Raw genomic sequence first — 17,348 nt, 5'->3', positions numbered from 1 at the left:
ATTTTCTTTCTTCCAACATACACTGTTGTTGTATAATTATATACTTTATATATATGTATGTAAAACATCTGGAGTATATGTATACCCCAGATATTGATGCTGCTATTATTTAATCAGTCAACATTTGCTCATATATTTACTTTTAATTTTTCTTCATTCTCTTTATATCTTTAATTTCTCACACAAGATGATTTTCTTCCTCTCAAATAATTATCTTTAGATCTTTGCATTAAAGTCATTTGGTAACAAATTCTGTATTTTGTTTCTGAAAATAGCTGTATTTTTTCACCTTTATTCTAATTGTATAATTTGTTTGGAATAGGATTTAAGGTTGGCAACTATTTTCTTTAAGATTATTTAAAATATGTTATTTTCTTCTGTAATCTATTTCTGTTAAGTCATCTGAAATTTTAATTTTTATTGCTTTGAAGATATTTTCTTCTTGTGGGTAAGGGGAGCACTTTTAAGAGTTTCTTTTTATATTTGGTTTCAACAGCTTTACTCTGAAGTGCCTAGGAAAGTTTTCTTTGTAGTTATTCTTATTGGAATTCATAGTGATTCTTTCATCTGTAGTTTGATTTTTTTTTTTTTTTGTCGATTTTGAAAGTTCTCATCCTATATCCTTTCACGTTATGTGACTGCTGCATTCTCTTGGGCTCCTCTTCTTTGCTCAGTCTCCTATATTTCCCATCCTTTTGTTATTCTGTATTGCAGTATGGTACTTTCCTATGGCCTGTATTTCAGTTCATTAGTTTGCTTTTCACTTGACTTAACCTACTGTTAAACTCATCCATTGCTCTCTTAATTTTACTTACTGGATTTGCTTATCTGTAAATTTTCCATTTAGTCATTTTTTAATATAATTTATAGTTCAGTGACAAGATTCTCATTTTTAAACTTAGTACATGCACTGAATTTAAAATCTGTGTCTTACAACTATTATAAATGGGACCTCTGTGTGCCTACTTATTATTTATTATTTCTTTCCATTTGACTTTGTTGTTTTTCCCCCTTTTTTATTTGTTCATTGATTTGTTTTAATTCTATTTTGGTCTATCATTCATCTTTTTCATAGAAATATTTTAAGGCCTATGATGGTGCTAATTTTCTCCATAAAGTATTTGATTTGTTGGTGATTTCAGGATATACTAGGTTTATTATGTACCTTACTTTTCAGAAGGTTGAGGAGAGAAAGGTCAAATAACTTTCCTGAAGTCACAGAATAAGTGTCAGAGCAAGGCTTTGAGGAAAGATACTGAAACTCTTAAAACTTGTAGTTTCTTTTGAATTTGCTGTATAGTCCTACTAGCTACTAAACTAGAGAACTGCCATTCAAAATGGCCCCTTGGGGACTTTCTTTTGTCAGTCTAAGCTAGTGATTCATTTATGAGTCTCATTGCGAGTAACCAAATACACAGAATAGTATTAGATATTTCATAAACTGTAGGTAGCAAGAGCTGGTTGGATTTTTTTTTTACTCCATTTGAAAATTAACATGCATCACAACTTGGTATGTGAGGTATCAGGAAATAGAGATTGTATTATCTTACATAAAGAGCAGAAAAACCACAACTTGGTATGGGAGGTATCAGGAAATAGAGATTGTATTGTCTTACTTAAAGAGCAGAAAAATATATGGAAACAATAGCTCTCTGGACTTTATCTTTAAGATGAGGATCCCCACTCATGTGGCCAGTGTACAGGATGTGCCCTTCTAAGTATTAAAGTATCAATATTGAGCAAATATATATAAATGTGTCTTTGTGTGTGTGTATATATGTGTGTGTGTGTGTGTTTGATGAATGTTTGAAATGTCTTACAAATTTTTATAGGCATTACTGTCTTCAATTTATACTGTACAAAATTGAGTTGAAAGTGAAAGTCACTCAGTTGTGGCCGATTCTTTGTGACCCCATGGACCATATCCATGGAATTCTCCAGGCCAAAATACTGGAGTGATAGCCTTTCCCCTCTCCAGGGGATCTTTCCAACCCAGGGATTGAACCCAGGTCACCCTCATTGCAGGTGGATTCTTTACCAGCTGAGCCACAAGGGAAGCCCAAGAATACTAGAGTGGGTAGCCTATCCCTTCTCCAGGGAATCTTCTTGACCCAGGAATCGAACCAGGGTCTCCTGCATTGCAGGTGGATTCTTTACCAACTGAGCTATGAGGAAAGCCCACAAAATTGAGTTAAATAAGTTTAAATAACTCATTGCTGCTGCTGCTGCTGCTGCTAAGTCACTTCAGTCATGTCCAACTCTGTGCAACCCCATAGACAGCAGCCAACCAGTCTCCCCTGTCCCAGGGATTCTCTGGGCAAGAATACTGGAGTGGGTTGCCATTTCCTTCTCCAGTGCATGAAAGTGAAAAGTGAAAGAGAGGTTGCTCAGTCATGTCTAGCTCCTAGCGAGCCCATGGACTTGCAGCCTACCAGGCTCCTCCGTCCATGGGAATTTCCAGGCAAGAGTACTGGAGTGGATTATACTCACACAATTTAGGTAGTGGGTCTAGAATTTAACCTTTATTCTGTTTTTCCAAAGCCCTTAACATTTGACAGCATCACCATTAGATAATGATGTGTGCTTAAAGCAAGTTACTGGAAAGCTCTGGGGTTATTAATAAAATCTAATTTTTACTCACAAAAAATAGGTAAATGAAGTGAATTGTATAATTTCTCATTTGATTTTAAATAGAACTGTATTTAGTCATTGAGAATGGTTTTTTATAACATTTTAAGATGTTTTTAATTTTAATATTATTTTCCCATAGGGATATATATAAAATACAAGTGTACTCATCAGCCCAATCAGCCAAAAATTTTTCCAGACAGAATGACTTTTCCAAATATAATAAGACCATTTATGATGTGCTGATCCACCTATGTGGAAAAATGCCACCTGGAATTCATTCAAGTCAGTCTTTACCTGTGGATTACCCTGAAAGGGTGATTCAGCTTCATTGGCAACATTCTTTACTTCTTGACTTTCTCAGGTAAGAGAATGGGTACACTAATTTAAAAATGTAATTATGGCGTGGATAGATAGATAAGTAAGTAGATGGGTGGGTAGATAGATAAACAGACTTTGATATTATTTGTCCTTTTGTAAAATATTTCTTGTTTCTATAATATATATATATATATATATATATATATATTTATATGAAACCCTGTAATATATACCTTAGATAAGTCATAGACTATTGAATTTATAATCTAAGGCAATCATTCTCAAACTTTATCATGCATCCAAATCATTGACATAGTGTGTTAAGCAGGTTACTGACTCTTTCTCACAGAGTTTATGATACTAATTTGCATTTATAACAAGTTTCCAAATGATACTGATACTTCTGATCTATGACTTTATCTTGAGAATCTTCATGTAAGGCAACTATAGAAATCTGTTGAACTAAAAAAAGAATGAAATCAATAAATGTATTCCTCAGATTACTGTTAGTATAATCTCATATTCTGGATACTGTAAACTTTTAGTCTGCATATTAAAGTGTTTTAATATTTAAAAAGGTAAGCATATGAAAGGTTCCATAAATGACTAATAGAAAATACCAGAAAAATACTTGTCAGCATAATGTCTATGTTCCTCTCCAAAGATTAAATGGCAAGTGGCTTTCATTAAAAGTCTCAGGGGAATGTTGGTGAATTTGTAACACTTCCTCTGCCTATATTTGCAGTATCTTGGTCCACTGGAACTCTCCCCACCCATAGGCAGTGTTACTACTCAAATCTCTATGCCCCTGTAACCACTAAATTACTAACTACCACTAAGTTACCATTTGTTACTTGTAACTGTTTATGGGCTTTATGAAGTAAATAATATATTTTGAAATATAATATTGTATTTCTATATGTTTCTACTTTGTATATGGAATCTACTCCATAGTTGGCCAGAGATGTTCATTCACCTTCTTTGGCAGAGATGGGGGTGGAGGGTAAGAAGCGAAGACTTACAATAGGAATGCAAATGAAAGATTTGGTGTTCATTTTTTTTTTAATTTCCAGATCAGAATTTTTCAGTCCCTAGCAATACTATAGTATTAAAAATTAGATGGTACTGGACAAAATATTTTTTCTTTGTGTCTTAGGCTCTCACTATCATGTCAGTAACCAAAACTGGCTGAAGTTTCTTGTCGCTTGAAAGGGATATAGGAATTTCAAAGTCACTGAAGGTGACTGAGTTAAAACCCAGGCAATCTGTTATGGAGGCTAACTGAATCAGAGGGACTCCACTGAACAGGCAGAAGAGCAGGAGATGGCTGTTTCTGCAGCCACAGTATTAATGAAAAACATGTGACGACTGGGAAGTGACTGGGGCAGTTATGAGAGACCCTGTTGGTTCTGGGTGGGACTAAGAGGAGAGGTTCAAGATCCCCATCTCAGACCTCAGCAGCAGATGGCCACATGTCAACTAGGTTCCAGGTGGAGAGGGAGAGGTCATTGCCAAAGAGACTGAGGATCCAGAAAAATAATGCCACATGCATGCAGGTATAAGAATCCCTCTCCCCTACTTCATGGAAGTGCACTTCAGGGCTGAGCCACATTCTGAGAGGCCTTACACAGTGTGGAGATCCTTCCTTTATAAAATAATATCAAATTCAAATTACAAAAATTATATACATAGCTTTAGAAGAAACTCACGAAAGTGAGGCAACCTGAAATGAAGCTTTATTTGCTCTTCCAAGATGCCATCTTGTTGAGGGGATGAGAAGGTCTGAAATTTTGACTGTTTATCCCAAAGAACAGAGTTGCTATAAAGAGACTGTTCAGGGTAGAAGAGACTAAGATATATGAAGATCCAAGACTGCATTCCACCCTGTGCCTCTACAACCAGTCTGGGTGGCAGAATGAGAAAGATGTTGTCAGTTAAGGAAAACAGCACATTTGTGTGTAACTGTATAAATTACTTTGAACACCACTGACTTACTCATGAATCTGTGTATCCCATTAATATGTAAGCATGCTGAGGACAGGAAGCATCTCTGATTCATCTGGCATCTCTAACACCCAGGGTCATTGATAACATGGAATGGATCCAAAGTTCCTTAAATATTTATTTATTAATATTGTCTCTCACAGAGATTTGCTTTTTGAACTTATGTAGTGAAAGGAATAAAACCTTGAAATTGGATCTCAGGACAGTCATAAAATGGTATGAAAACTTTTGTGAAATATAAAAATTAGGACCAAAAGGAGAAAAGGTAATGAGTTCGCATTCTAAAAGAACTATAACCAGTAAGAAAGGGTCAAGTTGGAGAAAGGTAGGATATATAATACTATGACTGCTGTATATTGAACACTGTGTACAATGTTAAACCATAAAGTCTTAAAAATAACTTTTAAGGCTTTTATTCCATAATATCTGTTAGTCTGCTAGAGAAGCCATAACAAAATACCACAGACTAGAAGCCTTTAACAATAGAAGTTTGTTTTCTCACTGTTTTGGAACCTTGAAGTACAAGATCAAGGTGTCTGCAAATTGATTCTCTTCTGAGGCCTCTGGCTTGGCTTTCAGACAGACTCCTCTCCATATCCACATGGTCTTTTCTCTGTGTGCATAAGTCCCTGGTGTCTCTTTGTGTGTCTAACTCCAGGACACCAGTCAGATCGTATTAGGGCCCAGTCTGAGGGCTTCCTTTTACCTTAATTACCTCTTTAAAGGCCTTAACTCCCAATGCAGTCAACATTCTGAAACACTGAGGGTTAGGGTTTTAACATATGACTTTTGGAAGCACATACTTCAGACCACAATAATATAGTATGTCTTCTATTTTTTTTTAAAAATCATGTAAGTGAGTGTTATGTTTTATAATAAATTTATATTTCTATATTTGAAATAATATGCTCAAGGTCTTTTGTGTCTGTTATGGAATGAATTAGGTCTCCCCAAAGTTCACACTTGTTGAAACCCTAACCCTCAATGTGACTGTGTTTGGAGATAGGGCCTTTTTGATGTAATTATAGTTAATGGTGTCATAAAGGTGGGACCCGAAGCTGTCTCCTAAGGAAGAAGTGTCTCACCAGAAACAGAATTGGTTGGCACCTTGCTTATTCTTGAAATTCTTGCCTCTAGAATTGTGAGAAAATGGATTTCTGTTATACAAGAGACCCAGCCTGTGGTATTCTGTTATGATAGCCTGAGTTGACTAATACAGTGCCTAATATCCTTTGATATACTTTCATTTGTTTATATTCAGTAATCATTTTTATAGTGTGATTTTCATTGAAAAATAAGCTTTTTTATTTATAATTTCTATAATATAAAAATATAAAAGCAGAATATAAACATCAGGTATCCTACATTGAAACTGTGAAGTAGGATATCACATAAAATAAAACTACTATAATTGTTACTTTCTAATTTCATTGACTATTTTTTAACTTTGGTTAACATTTTACTGTATTTCCTGCAAGTCAAGTTTATGGGATTTATTTCTTAGTTGAAATTTCCTTCCAAATGTATTTTTTTTAAATTTTTATTTATTTATTTTTGGCTATATTGGGTCTTCATTGCTGCATGGGCTTCTCTGCAGAGGGCTTTTCTCTAGTTGCAGTGTGTGGACTTCTCACTGATGTGGCTTCTTTTGTTGCAGAGTATGAGCTCTAGAGCTTATGGGCTTCAGTTGCTGCAGTGCATGAGCTGGGTAGTTGTGGTTCCCAAGCTCTGGAGTATAGACTCAATAGTTGTGAAACATGGGCTTAGTTGCTCTGAGGTATGTGGAATATTCCCAGACCAGGGATCGAACCTGTGTCTCCTGCATTGGCAGGTGGATTTGTTACCACTGAGCCACCAAGGAAGCCCCCGTGCTCTGCCCCATCTTCCAAACATATTGTAATCCTGCTTTTTTTTAAACTTAAACTTTTCCCCATGCTGTTAAAAACTCTTCATATACCTCACTTGCAATGAGATACCATTATTTTCAGAATCATTCCCAGTCTGTTGGACTCATTGATTTTTAAAATAAATTGTTCATATACTAAAAAAAATACTTAGAAAAACTAACACTTTACCCTTCATAAGTAAATTTAATTTCATTTGTTATTTCACTTCTTTTCTCTTTAAAAATTTATATCAGTATTTCTGAGCAACAGCATAAAGAAGCAATTCTGGAACAGTACACTGAAGTAGATTATGCCGGGGTCCAGCCCGGGTGGATCCAGGGAATTCTAAGTGGGGACGGTGTTGGCGAGGGAAAAACTGATTTATTTATTAACATAAGATTAGATTAGGAAGAAATAGTATAGTAGGAAAATTAAGTGGAGAAAAGAGGCTGATTAATTTGGCTTACGTGGAAAACCAATAAAGTTCCAGACAAGGAACTTGCACCGTCTACGTTGGGCCACAGGCACCCACTTGAATATCGGAGGGTGCCCCGCCTTGGGCTCCCTCGCGTGGGTCTCAGAAGCCTGGGCAAGTAAGTAGACTCGATGAGCCTCCACGTTCCAAGGGATCAGCCTGAAAAGGAGAGGGAGGGAGCAAGAGAATAAATTGACAAGGGGAGGCCAGGTTTGTGCAAAAACCCCCTCCAACTTTATTGTTCAAAAGGTGTTTATATACCCTAAATTTTACATAATGGAAGATACAGAGTCACGCAGGGGCAGCTGTAGTCCTGACCCTTTCTGTATATCTTTTTGTATACAAAAGGTCTCAGGTGATTTACATTATCTTCTGGCCCAGAGGCTTGCTAACACTTTTTGGCTCTCTTTCTTAATGAATGTTAATCTCGTTTCCCCTGAAGTGTTTTTCTTTTTTTTTTTTTTTAATTTTTAATTTTTAAAAATTTTTATTTTTACTTTATTTTACTTTACTGTATTGGTTTTGCCATACATTGACATGAAGTGTTTTCTTTAATCTGCATCTCCTTAAAGCACTAAAGTTACATCTCTACAGAACAAAGGCGCAGTGGGTTATAACAAAGAAGGTACTTAACTCAAAGATCTAATGTTGCTAATACCAGGTCTACTATTTGTTTTTATATATACCAACTATATCTAAAAATAAAGGATATGAAAATTTGGCAGCAAGTATTGGCTCAACAAATGAAACCTTTAATCAGTCCTATTCTAATGATTTTGACTCCTTGGAAGCCCCTACATTCCTAGGATGTTTTAAGCTTCCTGTGCCTCCTGCGGTCAGGAGGCCTCAAACAATCACATGCGCAGCTGTATGAGTCCTGCAGGCAGGCTAGAAAGCCATCAGAGGGGCTTTTGGATTGAAACACCCTTTCAAATGCAGAAGACTAAAGCCTTGAGATGACTTTTTCCAGAGTGTGTCAGGAGAGTGGAAAAGTACAATACAATAAGGCAGGCATATTCTTATTTTTTGGGGGGGTACATGCTCAGGAAATACCAGGGGGAAAACCTGAGATCTGACTCGACCTTGCACATCAGATCTCTGCCGCATGACCTTGTCACGGGTGGGATTCCTCACGCTGGCTCCCAGCAAGATTAAAAGCATATGACTTTTGAATCAGACAGATGAAAGCTTAAATTGTAAATTTTTTGTACTTCTGTGGCTTTGCATAAGTTATTAATACTTAATGTGTTTAAGACCCAATTTCAGTATCTATAAAATTGATGATGATAATTACTAAATTTCTTTGGTTGATGAAAAGTATTAGAAATAGAGACTTCCCTGGTGGTTCAGTGCTAAGACTCCACGCTCCCAATGCAGGGGGCCAGGGTTCGATTCCTGGTCATGAAACTAGATCCTACATATGGCAACTAAGAGTTCACATGCCAGAACTTAAACCTGGTAGAGCCAAATAAATAATTTTTTAAAGTATTAGAAATAATAAAATATATATTAGATGACCCATAGTAGATTTTTATTATTAATTTAAATAAATTATGATCTATGGCTTTGATATGCCGAAATGTTTTCTTAAATTATTCCAGTATGGTAACCATTCATGACATACCAAAAACTGACTCTTGTGATATTTCAGGAAATAGAATATTTTAAGAATCTCTTCATCTATTAGAAATAAATGTTTTATTGATATAAGAATGCTAGAAGGGACTTCCCTGGCAGTCCGGTGGTTAAGACTTTGCTTTCCAGTACAAGGGTGTGCGGGCTCAATCCCTGATTGGGGACCTAAGAACCAAAAGACATAAAGCAGAAGTAATATTGTAACAAATTCAGTAAGGACTTGGTACACAAGTGCACATCAAAAAAATGGTGCACATCCAAAAAAAAAATCTTTGAGGGGTTCTTTACTGGGTCTGGCAGCTGAAACTCAGTGCTCGGGTTGCCCCTGCAGTGACGCCCCCCAGTGGTCCCACTGGCACCACTGCTGCTTCCATCCCTTCACTTCTAGGCTGCACAGTGGGTACCCACGATGACGACTACAACTACCTCTTCAAAGCTGTCCTTATTGGAGATTCTGGTGTTGGAAAGAGTAATCTCCTGTCTCAATTTGCTCAAAATGAGTTTAATCTTGAAAGCAAGAGCACCATTGGAGTAGAGTTTGCAACAAGAAGCATCCAGGTTGATGGGAAAACAATAAAGGTACAGATACGGGACTTGCCAGGGCAAGAACGATACCACGGTACAGCATCAGCATACTGTTGTGGAGCTGTAGGTGCCTTATTGGTTTATGACATTGCTAAACACCTCACATATGAAAATGTAGACTGATGGCTAAAAGAACTGAGAGATCACGCTGATATTATCATGCTTGTGGGCAATAAGAGTGATTTGCACCATCTCAGGGCAGTTCCTGCAGATGAAGCAAGAGCTTTTGTGGAAGAAAATGGTTTGTCATTCATTGAGACATCTGCTCTAGACCCTACAAACGTGGAAGCTGGTTTTCAGACAATCTTGACAGAGATATACTGCACTGTTTCTCAGAAGCAAATGTCAGACAGACGTGAAAATGACATGTCTCCAGGCAACAATGTGGTTCCTATTCATGTTCCACCAACCACTGAAAACAAGCCAAAGGTGCAGTGCTGTCAGAACACATAAGGCGTTTCTCTTCTCCCCTAGAAGGCTGTGTATATTCCAATTGCCAGGTCTGAGATTTAAATATATTTGTACTTCTTGTGGTCATTTTCCTGTTTATTACTTCCTCATACTTATGAATTTTTCCATGTCTTAAGTCTTTTGATTTTAGCTTTATAAAAACACCCATTTGTTCCAAATGACTGCAGCTTTTTTTCATGCTATGGCTTCACTAGCCTTAGTTTAATAAGCTGAATGTTTGAATTCCTCAATTATTGTTTACTTTTCTTCATGGAAGCTGTCACTGTAGGACATAATAGAACTTGATCCCTTGAAGTTCAGACCTATTGGTCTTGATTAAATCAAATTAAGAAGACTGTAGAAATAAGCTATCATTTTGCCACAGAGCAGCTTATAATTAACATACTCTCCTCTCAGTGCAGAGTATATTTCCATAAATCTAAGAATTGCCCTATAAACAGAGCAGAATTTTGAGAGCGTATAAATTTCCCATAATTCTGGAACTCAATTTCTAAAATGCCTTAATAGGTTTATGTAGTTTAGTAAATTTTGTTTTTTAATTTTTGTAAACATCAAAGTGATTATAGAGGGGCAAACACTTTTTTCTGGAGAAGAATTATCTTAATCAACACAAAAGACTGTGATGATTTCAGTAGTAGCTGGGAACTGGAGAGACTGGTGGAATTCCATCTGAGGTGCCTCTGTTACAGTAATCAGGCAGCCCAAGTCATTTAACTTATCTAATTTCCCAGCAGTATATAATGTGGCATTTTATTGCTCAGGCAATAACTAGTTTAATGCTCCTAGTATCCGAAGGCAAAGTGTTAATTTTGTCTTAAAACCTTCCAGTAAATGCAACCTAGTTTTACCACAATAGCCACCAGCAGGCATGGACAATTATTTTAACAATGCTGATTCTTGAGTTTTGTAGTATATTATGGAATGTAGTCCAGTTAAATATCTGGTTTCAGTATGTCTAAAGAATACAAGAGAGGTTAATTTCTGCTCAAGTGGTACCGCTTAAAGGCATGTATTCTTTTAGTATGTAAGATGAAATAGTACCTTGAGTTTAAATAGAGTGCATTTAGGCATTGTACAAACCTGAAAGTTTTCTTCCACTACATTATTGAAATCAATGGAGCAGCTCATTTTTCATTCTGAAATGTGCACACTAATATTTAGTTTCATTTTTTGTGGATAATATTAAGCACTTAACTCTGAAGTGTCTGAAAGTTGTGTCAACTAAATTGATACTATTCAGGATGGTGGAATATCCCCAAAATATACATGTGTGTGGGCTTGCCTAGATTGCTATGTTTCATAGTTAATCTTCTGTCTTTTGCGGTGCTCATGACGTGAGGGGCGCACGAAAGGCATTGCTGTCGATTTAGTTTTCCTCTGTAGCCATTTTATTATTTTGGTGTATTGGTTATGAAGATACTACTATCTCCTTGTAAATCACTACTCTGTATTTTATGCATGCTCTGTAACTTGATTTTTTTTTAAGTTATTGATTTGGAATATATTCACATTCTAATAAACAGTTATAGGGGGACTATTTAAAACATCTTTAAAAAAAGAATGTTAGAAAACAAGTATTTGTCAAAGATGTCTGTGTTTTTTAAAATTTTTAAAAATGTTATTGAAGTATAGTTGATTTACAGTGCTACGTTAATTTCTCCTATACAGCAAAGTGACTCATATATATATATATATATATATATATATGCATATATATGTATATTCCATATTCTTTTCCATTATGGTTTATCACAGGATATTGAACATAGTTCCCTGTAATGTATAGTAGAACCTTGTTGCTTATCCATTGTGTATATAATAGTTTTTATCTACTAATCTCAAACTCCCAATCCTTCCCTCCCTATCCCTGCTTTGGAAAACACAAGTTTATTCTCTATGTCTATGAGTCTGTTTCTGTTTCATAAATATGTTCATTGTATTTGTCTTTCTCTTTCTCACTTACTTCACTAGTAATGATAATAGGATGATTATCTCTATTTCCACTCATGTATGCTGCAAAGGACATTATTTCATTCTTTTTAGGGCTTCCCTCATTGCTCAGTTGGTAGAGAATCTGCCTGCAATGAAAGAGACCCTGGTTCGATTCCTGGGTCTAGATGATCTGCTGGAGAAGGGATAGGCTACCTACTCCAATATTCTTGGGCTTCCTTTGTGGCTCAGCTGGTAAAGAATCTGCTTGCAATGTGAGAGACCTGGGTTCAATCCCTGGGTTGGGAAGATCCCAACCTGGAAAGGGAAAGATCTGGAAAAGGGAAACACTACCCACTCCAGTATTCTGGCCTGGAGAATTCCATGGATTAAGTCCATGGGGTCACAAAGAGCCAGGCATGACTGAACAACTTTCACTTTCATTCTTTTTATGCCTGACTAATATTCCATTGTGTAAATATATATATATATATATATATATATTCCATGTTTTGTTTATTCATCTTTTAATGAACATTTAGGTTGTTCCCATGTTTTGGCTATTGTAAGTAGTGCTACAATGAACACTGGGGCCCTTGTACTTTTTTAAATTTAGTTTTGTCTAGGTTTAGGCTTCCCTCATAGCTCAGTTGGTAAAGAATCCGCCTATAATGCAAAAGACCTGGATTCGATTCCTGGGTCAGGAAGATCCCCTGGGGAAAGGATAGACTACCACTCCAGTATTCTTGGGCTTCTCTTGTGGCAATGTGGGAGACCTGGGTTCGATCCCTGGGTTGGGAAGATCCCCTGGAGAAGGGAAAGGCTACCCACTCCAGTATCCTGGCCTGGAGAATTCCATGGACTACAGTTCATGGGGTCACAAAGAGTCTGACATGACTGAGTGACTTTCACTTTCACTTTCAGGAATAGACCCAGGACTAGGATTGCTGGATCATATGGCAACTTTAGTTTTACTTTTTTAAAGAGCTGTTTTCCATAGTGGGATCACCAATTTACATTTCCACCATGAATGTAGGAGGGTTCCCTATTCCCCATTCCCTCTCCAGCATTTATTATTTATAGACTTTTAAATGATGTCCATTCTGACTGGTATGGGGTGATATCTCATTGTAGTTTTGATTTGCATTTCTCTAATTCTCTAATAATTAGCAATGATGAGCATCTTTTCAGGTGTCTATTGGCCATCTGGATGTCTTCTCTGAAGAATTGTCTATTTAGGTCTTCTGCCCATTTTTAAATTGAGGTTTTTTTATTTTTTATTTTTTAGTGTTGTTTTATTGAGTTGTAGGAGTTATTTGTATATTTTGAAATTAAGTTTTTGTTTGTCACATCATTTGCAAATATTTTCTTCCAGTCTGTAAGGTTGTTCAAGTGTGTCTTTATTAGGTAAAATGGGAACTTTATTTAAATTTTTATGAGTTTAAAACAGAAAACACATGACTTGTCTTTAAATTTTACCACTTCCTACACTTGGTCCTTGATGACTCATTCAATAAAAATGCTCTAATTCAATAAGGCAATAAATCATAATGCATTATTTTAGAAGTTTAGTTTTGCTTTTAAAATCTAATGGAATGTTAAATGTGAACAAAAACAGAAGTCTGGATATTTAAATAAATCCTTATTGCTTGTGCATTATAAAAATCAAAGTTTTCTGATAGCATCATTAAACTCTATGCCCTTGTGATCATCATGTTATTCTTGGAGCATTGTTTTTGGCACAGCTCCCAGTAGGGTTAACATTAACATGAGTAGTTTCTGTTTTGACATTTTATGGTATGAAGATGCAGGTATGGAAGAATAATTTTGGCATTAAAGCCAAGGTATTCAAATTTATTGCTCTTTTATCAGCAAATGCATGCCTGTCAGTATATGTTGGCTGTGATAAAATTCTTCAACATTTAGAGAATGACAGTATGGATAAGAAAATTGGGCCATTAATCCAAGATATGTGTATATCTTTCATTATGGAAATAAATGTATTGAAGTTCAGAATAATCATAAATGTTATTAGCTTCCCCATGTAAATTTGATGTCAGCAAGTAAGAACTTTTGTACAAGTAAAATTATATGTTTTATGTGGTAAATGAGAAAGTATAATTTTACAGATTACATTTAAATTTTAATAAGTCATTTCAATTAATTTTGTTTTGTTCTACTCAGTGTAAACCCAGAAGATTCACATAGAAAACTTTGCATAAATGTAATCAAATGTAAAATGTAATCAAATCAGTGGAGCGTCAATCCTATAAAACTACTGACCACACATAAAATCTGTTGGCAAAAGATAATTGTAAATATTGTCTTATCAATTGATGAAATTAGGCCTTGAGATATGTTAAAAATGCAAAGAATGAAATGAGACTCATACAGAGGAGGAAAACTAATTATCCCTTTACCCCTCTAAGTTTTTGGCTGAACTTCAAGAATAAAAGATTAACATGAGGAAAAAAACCCAGGTTTAATTATGTATGTAAGTAGTATGGTAGCCTCACAAAGATATAACTCAGAAGGCAGCCAGAATATTGAAATTTGTATGCAGTCCTGACCTAAGGTGTTTAAGGGTCTAGGGCTTCAAAGGGTAAGGCAGAGAGGTGGGGGTGGGTGGGATTTACTGGAAGATGAGAGGAGGCAATGTTTGATAAAGAAAGCTTACTCTGCCATGCATATAGGTCTCATGGGTGAGAAGGTTATCCCTGGTAATAGCTCTCTTCCTGGTACAGTCCCTCTTTCTAATGTAAATTTTGTTTATAAATGTAGATTTCCCTTACAAATGGAGAACTTTTTTTTCTGTTTTCAGATTTTCTCCTGTCTGCAGTTTTTCCAAATAATCACTATGCAAAAGAGGCATATTTTAGCGTGGCTTATTCTATTACCCCTCACTTCATAACAGCCTCTATAAAGTGCCGTTAAAGAACAGAGTAGCCAGTGGGAATTTGCTGTATGGCACAGGGAACCCAAAATCAGTGCCCTGTCACAACCTAGAGGGGTGGGATGGGGAGGGAGGTGGCAGGGAGGTTTAAGAGAGAGGGGGCATGGCTGACTCCTGTTGATGTATGGCAAAAACCATCACAATATTGTAAAGTAATTATCCTCCAATTAAAAATAAAGTAAAATTTAAAAAGAAGAACAATGTATGGATCATACTTTACTAAATAAATATTTCTATATTTAAAAAATAAAGCAACAACACAATTCAGCTGAGTAAATTTTAAAGTCCTTACTGCTATGCTAAGTCACGTCAATCTTGTCTGACTCTTTGTGACCCTATGAACCATAGCCTACCAGGCTCCTTTGTCCATGGGCTTCTCCAGGCAAGAATATTGGAGTGGGTTGCCATGCCCTCCTCCAGGGTATCATCCCAACCCAGGAATCAAAGCTGTGTCTCCTGCATTGGCAGGTGTGTTTTTTACCACTAGTGCCACCTGGGAAGATCTTACTGGCTTTCAGCAATTTATCAGCTAGTCAGCATTCAGTTTAGCACAGATAAAGGAGCTCTGAAGAGGTATACAGGGCAAGAGATGTTTATAGGCAGAAGGGGGCAAGAACAGGAAGTTAAACTGAGGCAGTGAGAGGGAACATAATAAGTCATCCCCAAATGTCCCACTTTGGTATGGGAATTGTTTTGAGCAGATGGCAGTTGAGAACCAGCAGACTCATGAAAAGCTTTCTACCTCTCCCTTAACTACCTAAAAGAATTTAGGTGGGGGGCCTGTACCAGGAAGGGAGCTATTACTAGCAACCACTTTTTACATCAGAAAGACTGATTTGCATGGCATGGCATGGCACAGGCTTGTTTACCAACATTTATACGTCCTATCTTCCTGTGAATTTTTTTCCTCCTCCTTGAAGCCCCAGATTCCTACCTCCTTCTCCTTAGCTCAGGATGATATGTAAGCCTTAACTGCCTGACTACCTTTGAGTCTTCATGTCTTTGTGCGGCTCCCATAAGGGTTTCCCTTGTGGCTCAGATGGTAAAGAATCTGCCTGCAATGCTGGAGACCTGGGTTCAGTCCCTGGGTTGGGAAGATCCCCTGGAGAAGGGAAAGGCTACCCACTCCAGTATTCTGGCGTGGAGAATTCCACAGACTCTATAGTCATCCCAACCCAGGGATGAAACCTGTGTCTCCTGAATTGGCAGGTGTGTTCTTTACCGCTAGTGCCACCTGGGAAGATCTTACTGGCTTTCAGCAATTCATCAGCTAGTCAGCATTAAGTCTAGCACAGAGAAAGGAGCTCTGAAGAGGTATACAGGGCAAGAGATGCTGCAAAGAGTCAGACACAACTGAGCGACTTTCACTTCACTTCACAGTTATGTAGTTAAATTTGTTTTGTTCCCTGTTAATCTGTCCTATGTCAATTTGATTGTTAGACAAGCTGACAAATTTAGAAGGGAAGAAAGAAAAAATTTTCTGCCCTTATAGCAAAAAAAAAAAAAAAAAAAAAGATTAGTTATTCCAAGTTTACTTTCCTTTAGGGGATGGCAGGTCTGTCAGGCAAGTGACCTAACTAGTGCTGATCAGGTGATTCCTGATGGACTGGTTTACAGTTCCATTTCTGGGGGAGCCAAAACTAATTCAGTCTTGATTTGGTGGCATGGGGTTTAGTATAGGCAGCTCCATTGGGGACTTGTTGCCTTGCCTTTAACAATGCAAAAATGCATTCTTCAGCCTCAATTTGTTACTGAGGGCCTACTCTCTGGTGAGCACTGGGGAATATTCAAATGAATACCCTGTGGTCTCCCTCTTCAAGCAACTCTCAGTTCTGTGGTTCCCTGATAGTTTTCCTTAGGCTTTCAGTTGCATTTGATAGAAGTGACTATTTTCTCCTCAAATCCTGTCTTGGCTTTGCATGCAAGGAAGTATTACAGTTTCTTCATAAGTCTCTGAGTTGTTGTCTTTGTTTTACCTCTAGGATTTCAAGTTATTGGGGCATCATCTCACTGAGTTCTTACATAGGCTTTAGTGTGGCTACTTCTAGGTAGTGGTGTACCATTATAATTAGATTTTATTTAAACCTATGGTAATTCCAGTGTAATGAAGATTCATAGGGATAATGTAAATGCAGACGGGAAATGAGAAGAGAAGAAATGACATTTATTTTCCAAACAAAGGAGCTTTATGTTTGTAGCGTGATTTCTTCCAGTAGCTTTTTCTGGCCCTGGGCCACAGCAAACTTGACAACTCTGGAACCATGCTGTCTGCCTCACCTCCCACAAACAGGCCCTACCTCTTTTCATTCATCTGTGTTATCTTCAAGGTTTGAGCTTTCAGCATAATCTTTCTGCTTTTTCTTTTTCCCACTTGTCACTAGTTACAGGACTGCAAGCTGCTGAGGGTGTTTATAGAGTTAAATACTAGATCTGGCATTCTCTGTAAAATGCTAATGGTAAA

General features: G+C 36.9%; 1 protein-coding gene and 1 pseudogene across 1 annotated transcript in view; both read left to right on the top strand.

The window, feature by feature from the left end:
• The window catches only part of CFAP47 (cilia and flagella associated protein 47), a 504,236-nt gene that overhangs the window by 177,616 nt on the left and 309,272 nt on the right, over window positions 1-17,348 (top strand). Inside the window, exon 31 of the mRNA XM_068963234.1 lies at window positions 2,771-2,992. Coding sequence (XP_068819335.1) covers window positions 2,771-2,992 — 222 coding nt within the window. The remainder of the gene's footprint in view (window positions 1-2,770; window positions 2,993-17,348) is intronic.
• Window positions 6,614-9,987, top strand: LOC138071028 (ras-related protein Rab-11A pseudogene; annotated as a pseudogene).

The sequence above is a fragment of the Capricornis sumatraensis genome, chromosome X (genome assembly GCF_032405125.1).
Source record: "Capricornis sumatraensis isolate serow.1 chromosome X, serow.2, whole genome shotgun sequence".
Lineage (NCBI taxonomy): Eukaryota > Metazoa > Chordata > Mammalia > Artiodactyla > Bovidae > Capricornis > Capricornis sumatraensis.
This window is presented reverse-complemented; position numbering and strand designations above follow the sequence as displayed.